Source organism: Danaus plexippus, assembly GCF_018135715.1.
Source record: "Danaus plexippus chromosome 9 unlocalized genomic scaffold, MEX_DaPlex mxdp_26, whole genome shotgun sequence".
NCBI classification, from domain to species: Eukaryota; Metazoa; Arthropoda; class Insecta; order Lepidoptera; family Nymphalidae; genus Danaus; species Danaus plexippus.
Window position 1 is genome coordinate 4,088,751 of NW_026869848.1, and position 11,994 is coordinate 4,100,744.

The window sequence follows — 11,994 nt, forward strand, 5'->3', positions numbered from 1 at the left end:
CATCAGGAAATGTAATATAATGGTAAATTTATTATGATTTAAGATTAAAATAAATTATCGAATTAAATAAAACTACAAATATGTACAGATATATAAAGTAATGTATAGCAGTGTTTGTTTCTTAATGACTTAAAAACCAATAAATTGTGTTACCAAATTATATATTTGACTATAGTGCTATATGAGTAGCGATGAGAGTGGGAAAAAACCGAAATGAATATACCCAGGTTTTTCCCATTTAGGAAAAAACGAGGTATTCATTTGGTACTTTTTGTTTAATAAACCTTTGGAACGGAACTGCTATAAGCCACTTGAAATATAGCTTTCCAAGGTAAAATTTGACGCGTTAGGATTTGCAACTGAAAGTATATATTGGGTTGAATAGTTCATTAATAGAAATAGATCTTATAATAAAAAAAGATATAATTTGCAATATGAAATGTTATCATGAAGTATGATATTAATAAACCACGTATAAATAACTTTCATTTCATAATTTCTAAACTCAGGTTTCAAAAATCTGTAAATATGTCAATGTAAACGTCTTGTGTCAAACACATGCTTTAACTTAAATTCCGTGCAAAATCGAAGAAATGTGAATGGTTTTTTTTTATTAAGAAGAAGTTTATGTTTCAAAACATATAAGATAATAAATTATTGATCTAGAGATATAGATGTCTAATTATGTATTAATGAATTTATAAAAATGCAAGAAAGTTCTAAAGAGACAAAATCAGACAACAATGAACCGAATTTTAGACAACATACTCTTTTTGATATTAAAGTAGATCCAGGATTAAAAGATGATCACGGCGTTGAATTACCGAGGCCGTTTACTAAAAATCAGATGCGTAAATGGTTAAAGAAAGTGAGATGGGAGAACAATAAAGCAGAGAAGCGAATGAAAGAAAAGGCTCGTGCCAAGGAGCGGAGACGGGAGGCACGTGCAGCGAATATAGACTTAGGTCCCAGTAGGAAGTCCCTTAAAAAGTGGAATCTAGAAAAGTCAAAAATTAATACAGGAATTATAATAGACCTTAGTTTTGACAATTTGATGATTGAAAAAGATAGGTACAAAGTAATAAAACAAATTCTACGATGTTATTCTATTAATAGACGATCAGAAACCCCATTGCAGTTTTATGTTACTAGTTTCGGCGATAAAACAAAAACTGACATATCAAGGCATAATGGTTATGAAAATTGGGATGTAAGTAAATTTTGTAAGTATTAAATTTTTTTGGATTATGCATTTATTTTTTCAAGTTTATATCATGGTCAAAATGTACTTATAGTAATTAAATTTTTCTTACAAGTGTTTTGTTTTCAAGATTCATGATATAAAAGATGATTATATTATACTTCAACAATAAAGGTACCTAAAACATAATTTCATTCAAATCAGTTCAGGAGTTTTTGTATAACTGAAAAATAAACAAATTTGAAACAACAAACAATGTTAGTAGGATATAAATCACAGAGACAAAACCTCTTAGCATTCAATGAATTCATCATGCGGGTGCAGGGTCCATTGCGTTGCAGGGAGAGGAGTTTCAACAGTGCCTGGGACTTGCGATTCAGGTGTAATTTTAAGGGGCCCCTATTTAACTTCCCTATCCACTGTCCAAGCTCCTTTCTTCCTAACTGAATTTAAAGAGAACCTACTAGAGCTGCCTTCTAAGTACATTCCAAGAAAGAATTGATATTAGTTCTGGACAGGCCCAAGTCTTTTAGGTTGTAGAGAAATTTTGCCATTATACCTCTCGCTCCCACTTCTACCACTTACAAATGCAAATTTGTCAACATAATTATCAAAGCTAACAGTGAAACATCTTATTGACATTGAACTTAATACGAAGCAAAAGAAGTGCATTTCGTTTTGAACCCTGTAGTTGTATTGTATTTTAGATAACCTTCAAGGAGTCAAGCTACATAAATGTGTTTCCTAAGGAAAAGCTATTTTATTTGACAAGCGAATCTGACAATGTCATAGAATCATTTGAAGAGGATACTTACTATATTATTGGTGGACTGGTGGACCACAACCAGCATAAGGTTAGCATCTCATTTAATAATATTTTATTTAGATTTGTGGTAAATTACTTTAAAAAAATTATGTAAGAAACTATTCTTAATATAACCTTTGTTGTATCTTTCAAATGAATCAAATGTCTATAAAATATTTTAAATTTGATATTAATTCCTACTTGTTTTTCTTCAGGGTCTTTGCCACAAAATTGCAGTTGAACAGGGAATAAGACATGGCCAGTTACCTCTTAACAAGTATGTTAATATGAAAACGAGGAAAGTTTTGACAATTGATCATGGTACGGAAGTGGGTTCAGTATATATGTATATGCATACGAAATATATGTAGGCGGAGAAAGTTCTATTGAAATTCACACAATTTGTACATGGCCTCTTATCTATGATGCAATTAGGAATGTTTAATTTGCGATGTTTATTGTTTTTATGTAAATTGAAAATTTGTATCTCAAACTTTTTGTTATTCCTTTAAAAAGATACCAAGTGCTCATTTACATACTTAAAGTGCGTATATGAGACTATGATAATATTTTTTAACAATAACTAATTACGACTTCAAAACAAAGCATATTTATAGACACCCATACATAAATGTGAAGTTAAAACTTTTCTTTCTCTAATATAGATTTTGGTGATTACAGCTTAGTTCCAAACATATTATAACTTTCTTAATTATAAATAATATTTAAAGATAATTCAATTAATAAAATTTTAATTCAAATTTTTCTTGGGTAAATTCCTGTCACACTATTAAAAAAATGTAAATCACATGACTAAACGAGGCTTTTTTGATTCGTGACGTAATATTAACCGCACCTCTTCTAACCTATATCAATGTTACTAAATATATTTATGTAAAGGACTTTTTATAATATTTTTTGAAGAGGCTTTATAAAGAAAGCATTTAAACTTAAAAGTAATAAATTGAAAGTCGTCGCATTTATTACAACAAAAAATTTATTGAATAAAATCAAGTAATTCAAATACCACATGTTATCATCTTATCATATTAGTATTTAACAAGAAATTATATTATGACTTAATTTTAATTAATATATCAGATAATAGTTATACATACATATTAATTCTTTGGAGTTGTAACACAAGTTAATTTTCGGCATTAAGTCTATTGAAAATCTTATCACAGATGAATAGTAAATTTAAGCAAATTTCTATCCTTATAGCAAACGATTTTTAAGTATAATATTAAAAATAAATTAACTATGAAAAAGCAACAATGACAATATATTTAATTTGTTTAAATAAATATAATTTTCCTATTACAGTTTTCGAGATAGTACTCAGGGTGTGTGAAGGCGTTCCTTGGAGAGATGCTTTACTTCAAGTATTGCCTACCCGTAAAGGTGCCCACGTGTGTGACACAACCAGCAATGTATCTAGTAATGATGTCTCATATGAAAGTGACATTTAAAATTTATTATTTAAATGTGTAATGGCTATATAATAAATATTATAAAAAATATTATTTTATAGTTTTCTTTGAGAATAAGTTTTATTACAGAGGGTAACCATGACTTGTATTACAACCAGTCTGACTAGTGTTTATGTGTCAATTTTGATGCAAAATTAAAAGTTTTTATCACAATTTGATTGTAAGAGTTCGTAATATTTATAACATTCATATAAAAAAATAAATATTAATACTGTTGTATAAGTGTTATTTTGAACTAAATTTGTCCATAAAATTCAAAATTAAAGGTGCTAACAATTCAGGGGTATTTAAATGCAAATGGTGAGTTCCCGGCAAAAAATGACTCTCGAAGTTATTATTATTTTTCGCAATGAGTTCACGCATTTCTACAGCAAATTCATCGTTTCCGAACGGAGAATTTGTTCCTTTTATATAAAGTGTCGGACATGTCAACTTTTTGGCTAGAGTTTCAACCAACTTTTTATCTTCCACAGTGAATAATATCTGTTTTAGTCTGGGGTCTCGTGAAAAATAGTACTTATTAGGATCCTTCGACGATGGTTTTGAACCACGTTTCAGTAAATGAGGAACACTTTCCATGGCTATCGACTTTGTTGTGCCTAAATGCCAAATTTTAATAATTTCTTCCATCGTATACGAAGGAGGTTCGTCTTTCCATTTACTTATACCTTGAATCTTTTTCAAAATTGTTGCGTAATTATTAACAACTTTATCTGTATCATAGTCGTCATAAATTAGACTATCGATTGCTATGTAGAATGCGATCTCTTCTGGAAATATACTAGCGTAACGCATTCCTGCTATAGAACCCATTGAATGACAAAGCAAGGATAATTTATTCCATTTGAAGTAGTTCTTAAGGTACAAAATCAATCGAGGCAGATCCCAGGTGTAGTAATGCATGCCTATAAGGTAAGTTTTTAAGGGTTATTAATATTTAGTTTTAAATTTTTAATATAAAAAAATATATAAATTAATATAATATTTTTACCAGCTGGAATCCACGAAGATAATCCATGACCGGGAAAATCGATTGCTAGTATTGGTCGTTTGTGGCACAGTAACGGCGCCAACGTATCCCAAGTCCCGGCGTTATCTTGCCAACCGTGTAAAGCTAGTATGGGCTGTTCATTTTCATTGCCCCATAGTCTTGCAGCCAGATGGCCCCATTTTACAGGGATGTTTACTTCTTTTACCGGGACCTTTAAAAAAATTATATTCTTTTTTTTTCATCACTGGTTTTATATAATGAATAATAAAATAATAGTTCCGTTTATTTATTAATTTATTGGTTTTAAGTGATTAAATATATTAAACTTATTTTCGGATATAATTGTACATTTGATTCTTGGTATCTAAAAAATATTAGATGGATACACGGAAAATATTTCACACAGTGCCACCAATTAGTTTTTTTTAAAACTTATTCAATATAAAATACTAAAAAAAAATAAACAAAATAAGAAAACTCACCTCAGTTTGCAATGTCCTGATTTGTGTGCTTGCTACATTTTTTAATAGATTTTCACTAAGTTTAAAATTACCATTATTTAAAATAAGAGAAAATAGATTTTTCTTCCACATTTTCAAGGTTTCGTCTTCAAAATTATTAAAATAAAGAGTGAATTATTATCGAGAAATAACACCTATCACATTAAACATATTAAAAAACAAACATATAGGATTTGTACTGTTTATATTCAAAAGTGGATAGGCTAAGTCCGACCCACGTTTTAAAATAAACTTTGCGTAATTTAATTCATCTAACCTAAAACACGAAGTGAACGAGTATCGACGTTGGAATGAATACTACCAAGGCCATTCGGGCCATTGCGTCATTATTTGTGCGCGTATTTCATGATTCACGATATTGGACTTTGTTCCTTAGGTACTTGTTTTATTTTTATGAAAAGTGTAATGATTAGTAAAAGAATATGTGATGATGCCGATGTAAATATATTGTACCTATGCTAATTAATAGGTAATACTACAATTTAATTGTTATAATGTATCGTAAATAATTTTTTTTTTAAGAAGAGAATTTCTGTAATTGGAAACAAGAATTATGTAAAACGAAACACACACACACACACATATATATATATATATGTGTGTGTGTATGTATTGTACTTCTTTGTATTCATGTACATATGTGAGCTTACAAAGTAGATATTTCAGCTTGTATAATTCAATTTTAATATACAGAATTAACTAGTGGATGCCGTGTAAAAATGTCGGAGAAAATGTTATTTATAATTTCTTTGATATATTGATTGTAACTCATTTTATGATTTCTTTTAATGTTTCAAGTAGCTAAATCAATTAATTGAATATTTAATTTTGAACGAATCTAATCTAAATCAAATCTAAATCTTAGATATATATAATTATATAATCTCGACGTTTCGGTTCCTTTATACTTTATGGCAACAGGGGTCATTTTCATTTTAGCAAAAAAATGTCAAAGTGAAATATTTTTATAACTAAAAAAAAGTATGCTTAATTCTATATTTGACTGTTCCAGCGTTGAGAGCGTTCGACTTTATTGACAGACAATAATTAATAGTATTTTATAAAATTAGATTAGTTGTTTTGGTAATGTTTAAATATTCGTTCAAATTATTATTAATAGTTTCCATTTTATTTCTTTTTATGTGAAGTAGTAGTAGAACCTATTCATAGATTTTTAGATTCCGGTAGGTTAGTTTTGGCAAATATATATTTAGTTTTATTTTGTACTGAGTAGGTAAAAGCATAGGTATTTTTATGAAGTATAGTTGTTATAGGTATTTATTATTAAGTGAAGTAGGCGTTTCAACTTTATTTTCATTTCTTTTTCTGTTGTAAGTTGTACATATTTCTGGGTATAATTCTATTGGAATATTTTAGTTTAAATAGGCACTTAGATTTTAATTGTAACGTAGCTATAGTTAGGACAGCTAACGTAGGTTATTTTGTAAGGTAACTGACAGCCTTTCAGTTACCGTCGATGCGTTTAGCAGCTGACAGAGTGAGACGAGCTATATTGCGGGCGTCTCAAAGCTCTTCTAAACGAAAGTTAAGGCGTACCATTGACCGAGAAAAACATGCGTTATCCCGAGAAGCTGAAAGTGCTTCAAACGAGAATTGTGGCTCACAGCTGACCGCGAACGGCATACATTATCTCAAGAGTCCAAAACCTTCACCGAGAGTGAAATACGGCTTACAGCTGATCGCGAACGTCATACTTTATCTCAAGAATCTGAAACTTTTACTCAATATGAAGACCGTTCGACAATGGGTGCAACATAACATTATTCGATCTCTTGAAGATGAACATGAGCATGAACAACGACTAGAGTCGGGGTGCGATTATTGCAATTCTTTGAGACAAGAACGATTAATATCTTTGTCTAATGAAAGATTAAGAATTGAAAATATGTGGTCTCTTGAAACAGACGAATAGCGAGAGGCCCGTCTCACTGCAGACAGATTTCGACATATAATACAGATGACTTAGATGTACATATAGGAGATTAATCTACAAATTTGGTGGCGTGGTTCGACAAGTATAAAAGTGGGTTTGCTTATAACCTCTTAATTGATTACAGATCATCTTCTGTAATAGGCTATATAAACGTTGTATGTTCCTTTTGTAATTCTTCGTTCGAAGACCCATCGGAACCTTTGAAATTAATACTTTTAGGGGAACATGCGCAATCTTAAGAGTTCTTAGACAATATCGCACATATAATAGGCGCATAGATTGCTCGTAGAAACATATGGTGAGGGTGCTTTGTGTGAGAGAACATGTCGTTAGTGGTTTCAAAAGTTTAAAAACAGTGATTTCAGTCACTCAGTAAGCAGTCTCACATCGTTTGGAAAGGAAACAAGGAAATTGGGTTCTGTGCGAATTAAAGCCGAGAGATATTAAACGCCGATTATGCTTGAGTGAAATACTGCTAGCTAGACAAAAAAAGGGTTTTTACATCGTATCGTAACTGGTGATGAGAAGTGGATATATTATGATAATCCAAAAAGAAGAAAATCATGGGGATTACCTGGCCCAGCATCATCATCAACAGCAAAACTAAATATTCACGGAAGAAACTTATGCTGTGTATTTGGTGGGAACAGCTAGGTGTAGCGTATTATGAGTTCGCTTAAACCAAGCGACACAATTACTGGAGCCCTCTATCGAACGCAATTGATGAGATTGAGCCGAGCCCTGAAGGAAAAAAGTAATAACATACAAGGTCGGGTTTACCTTTTACCCTTTTGCCTGAAGACCTACCTAAATTTCTTCAAATATATTTTGTATCCGACTACAACGAAAAGTCGAATATAAGAAATCAATATTTTTCTAATTTCATATCACAATACTGAACATGTTGCATCAGTTTAATTCGTAGGTATGCAGTTTAAAATCGGCATTAGAAGCTCTTCCTCAAGATGGTGATAATAATTATAAAATTCTTCTAAATGCCGAGAGGCGTCCAACTCAAGAACATCCTGGGCGTTATAACGTTCCATCCACGAGTGAGGTTGCTGTAGTATTGGTCAACCAAGAATGTGAAAGGCGTGATATCGTTATCCGTTCCAGAGAAACGGGCTTACGACAGTTTGCAATATAATTTGATATACTGTGTAGGGGAATATGGGTATCATTTCACTGTATATCAAACCGATCTTCGTAAAAACGCATCTAATTATAATAAAAAGGTGTCATGCCTTAAATTTTATTGTTACCACTTGCAAGTGCGACGGAATAGATTTGTAGTTTCAACGTTTTCGTGGCTAATTTTATCAGTTTATCATTGAAATAATCTAATCTAATTAATGATCTAATCAAAGGTAGCTACGCGTTAAAGAATACCCGCACCTTTGCGACGCCATGCGGCAAGATAATGATACTGTGAATATGGGCCGTTTAGATATTTTACCCTCTTCATTTACTGGTGGTCCACGCTACATGCACGAACGTACTCAAGATGCTTTTTGTTACGTAAGACATTTGTTATGGAAATCCCAACTTCAAGCAAGCACCGCATGACCGCCATGATATTATCGTAAGAATGTTGCATTTAAAATTAAAATCAATGATAGACCTACTTACCGGAGATAACATTTTGGGAAAAGTATTGTGCTATATGTATAGTGTTGAGTGGCAAAAACGCGGCTTATCTCACGCACATATATTGCTTTGGTTAAAAGATAAGGTTCGACCTAATGATGTAGACAGTTCAATCAGTTCTGAAATTCCAGATCCGATTGCAGATCCCCTTTTATATGACATTGTTAAAACTCCTATGATACATGGTCCATGTGATGCATTTAACGGGAATGCTCCATTCAAGACACAATGGTGATTTTAAAAGCAAGTGTCTGGACAACAGGTACCTTAGATAATAGGTGGGTCGTTCCGTATTCGCCTGTGTTGTCTAGAGCATTTCAAGCTCACATAAATGTAGAAATCTGTAATAGTGTAGAGTTAATAAAATATATTCGTAAGTATATTAATAAGGGCAGTAACCAAGCGACGTTTGTGTTGAGAAATGAACATGATGAAGTTACTAGATGTCAGTCAGGCAAATATATCAGCTCTTCAGAAGCTGTGTGGCGGATCTTAAGTTTTAACCTTCGCGAAAGATATCCAACTGTGATCCATCTGGATGTTCATCTCGATGACGATCAACGTATATATTTCAACGCCGAAAATGTTACAGAACGATTAGAGAACCCTAGACAAACAACTTTAATTGCATTCTTTGCAGACTTTGCCAAACTGGTAATTTTTCTAAATCTTTTTTGTATGTGGCAGTTCCATCGTATTATACCTACGATAAGAAAGAAGATGTCTTTAATCGTAGACACTATGGTAGGCCCGAGATGGCGAGTCAGGTATTTTCAAAGAAAATGTTCTTGGTAGAGTGTATATCGTTCATCCTAACAACGTCGAGTGTTTCTATTTGAGATTATTATTACATACAGTGCGACGACCAACATCATTTATAAATTTGAGAAAAGTAGACGATGTTGTTTATCCAACTTATCTCGCAGCTTGCCTAGCGCGTCATTTGTTTGAAAATGGTCAGCATTGGGATGACGCTTTAGCAGAATCCTATGTTAGTGATAACCCACGACGGTTACGCCGTTTATTTGTAACATTGCTCACATTTTGTAATTTGTCAGATCCTGTTCAATTATGGGAAAAAATAAAGAAAATTTTGTAGAAGACTTTCTTCGAAATATATCTCATTATGATGAAGGCGCAATTAAAGATGATTTCCGTGATTTTGCCATAAATCAGTGCTTACTAAATGTTCAGAAAGACTTAACAGCAGTAGGTGATAAATCACTCTGTGAATATGGTTTGCAACACCAACCTCAGTAGGAAAGGTTACCAATAGGGAATATTCCGCAGATATTGGTTACAACTCAATGGAACTGATGGTAACATTAGAAAACGGTGTCCCAATGATGACTGCGGAACAACGTTCAGTCTATGATCGCGTATGCGAGTGTCCAGAATAATTTAGGAACAATATGGTTTTTAGATGCACCTGGAGGAACTGTCAAAACCTTTTTGACTAAATTAATATTAGCTTACGTTCGAAATTAGCGTAATAGTGCTTTTGCCGTGTCTTCATCAGGTATACCTGCAACATTGCTACCAGTCGGTAAAACTGCTTACACTATGTTTAAAACACCAATTGATACATCGCACGGAAAGTCCAACCTGTAGTATTTCAAGTAATAGGGACAAAGCTAAGGTATTATGTGAGTGTAATTTAATCATATGGGATGAATGTACCATGGAATTAATAACAAAATACTGTCTAATATACAGAATATACAGGGGGAAAGAAAAGTTTATAGTTCAATAAATAGAATGGACGATGAACAAGAAGTCATTAATTAGCCGATAAAATTTTTTACTGCTTTAAATATATCCGGACTTCCTTCTCATGAAATTTGTTTAAAAATTGGCATTCCGATTACTCTGCTCCGAAATTTAAGACCACCACAACTTTTCAACGAAACTCGGCTAAAAGCAACCCAGGTGCAACGAAACGTAATCGAGGCTCAAATTTTAACAGGTTGCGGTGCAGGAGAAACCGTCTTTATTCCCAGAATTCCCATAATGCCAAATAATTTTCCATTCCAATATAAAAGCAAGCAATTCCCAGTATGGGTGTGTTATGCATTATGCAATAACAATTAATAAGGCTCAAGGGCGGACCTTTCGTGTTGCTGGAGTAGATCTCGGTGTCAGTTGTTTCTCGCATGGTCAGTTATACGTCGCTCTTTCCTTGGTTAGCAGTTCTAGAAATCTTTACGTTCACGGGCCGGATGGATTAACTTTCATGATTGTTTACCTGGAAGGTTTGCGTTGAAGTATTTTTGTTCCATAGGTAGGTACTTAAGCCTCATGTGAAAGTGATCTAAACAATATTAGCAATATATATAATAACAAATAACAAACAAGGAGTTACACACAGGGAGTCGCGGCCACAGTTATTAATAATAATATTCTGCGGTTCTTTATATTTTTCAACAGTTTTCTGGATTGACATATTATATTGCCACACCAAAATAAGAAAGTTAATCTGTCTGTTACATCAAAACCACTGAACCGTGAGGACATATGCTACTTTTTTTTTTACGAAAAACGACGGAAACGCGGACGAAGTCGCGGGCAAAAGCTAGTTCTAAATATTTACCGTCATGGCAACACTTTGCCAGATAAACTAAATTTTCATAAAGCTGCAATTATCAGTGTAATATAAAAACTGAGAATTAGGTGTTAGATTTATTGATTTCCATCAACCAAACGGTTTTGACATTTCCAACCAATTAACTATTGAGTAGGTACTGACAGAAAAGCCTAAGGGTAATGAGATCTGAGACTTTCCGGAGTATTGATTCAAATGAAACTAATATTTTCGGCTTACTACTACGGGATCACGGGTTCTGCAAAATAACTGAAACATCGGGAGTATGTAGTTTAAAATAATACAATAACGCATAGTAATCCGACAAAAAACAAGTTGTCGAAATGTGATAACGCGTTATTTTATTTCCACATTGGCATTAACACAACATTTCACAAATTCAGTGTGAAGGATGGCATAGACAAAAATAACTTTAATACATAGGTTTAATATCTTAAAAATTTTCTTATGCGAAACAAGTTGATGGCAAAAAAATCATAACCTGAGGTTTATGATTGTCTAACGACATTGCTTTTTAGTTTTTATAAGTTAAAAAGGATCTGAAGTTCACGTGTTTTTACTGATTGATTATTGGATAAGAACCAAGGACCGTTCTCAGTCCTATAATATAATAATTTACTTTTATTTCATATTTTTTTATAATTAGAGTCATTACACATTACAATTTATTTTTATAATGACAAAATTATGTTTAAATATAAGTAAAATTTTTTTGGGTTTCGTATTTTATTCCATTTATATTCCAGGAAAATAGTATTCAATATATTTGTTTTCATTTAA

At 32.3% G+C, this 11,994-nt stretch overlaps 2 protein-coding genes across 2 annotated transcripts; one reads left to right on the forward strand and one right to left on the reverse strand.

The window, feature by feature from the left end:
• Positions 1-550: 550 nt before the first annotated feature.
• LOC116767510 (tRNA methyltransferase 10 homolog A) lies at positions 551-3,532 on the forward strand. The gene is made up of 4 exons (XM_032657851.2): positions 551-1,210; positions 1,909-2,055; positions 2,222-2,327; positions 3,333-3,532. Exons 1-4 carry the CDS (start codon positions 707-709, stop codon positions 3,476-3,478), a joined length of 903 nt encoding a protein of 300 aa, XP_032513742.1. The 5' UTR covers positions 551-706; the 3' UTR covers positions 3,479-3,532.
• On the reverse strand, positions 2,957-5,308 carry LOC116767509 (probable serine hydrolase). Its single transcript, XM_032657849.2, has 3 exons — positions 4,973-5,308; positions 4,491-4,701; positions 2,957-4,404 (listed from the first exon to the last, which is right to left on the reverse strand). Exons 1-3 carry the CDS (start codon positions 5,081-5,083, stop codon positions 3,725-3,727), a joined length of 1,002 nt encoding a protein of 333 aa, XP_032513740.2. The 5' UTR covers positions 5,084-5,308; the 3' UTR covers positions 2,957-3,724.
• Between the last annotated feature and the right edge of the window lie 6,686 nt (positions 5,309-11,994).

Excerpts from the sequence above, each read along its gene's own strand:
- LOC116767510 (XM_032657851.2), top strand. The coding sequence starts at position 707 with ATGCAAGAAAGTTCTAAAGAGACAAAATCAGACAACAATGAACCGAAT. Across the intron at positions 1,211-1,908 it reads ATGGTTATGAAAATTGGGAT|ATAACCTTCAAGGAGTCAAG; the intron begins GTAAGTAAATTT and ends ATTGTATTTTAG. Across the intron at positions 2,056-2,221 it reads TGGACCACAACCAGCATAAG|GGTCTTTGCCACAAAATTGC; the intron begins GTTAGCATCTCA and ends GTTTTTCTTCAG.
- LOC116767509 (XM_032657849.2), bottom strand. The coding sequence starts at position 5,083 with ATGTGGAAGAAAAATCTATTTTCTCTTATTTTAAATAATGGTAATTTT. Across the intron at positions 4,702-4,972 it reads TCAGGACATTGCAAACTGAG|GTCCCGGTAAAAGAAGTAAA; the intron begins GTGAGTTTTCTT and ends ATTTTTTTAAAG. Across the intron at positions 4,405-4,490 it reads ATCTTCGTGGATTCCAGCTG|GCATGCATTACTACACCTGG; the intron begins GTAAAAATATTA and ends CTTACCTTATAG.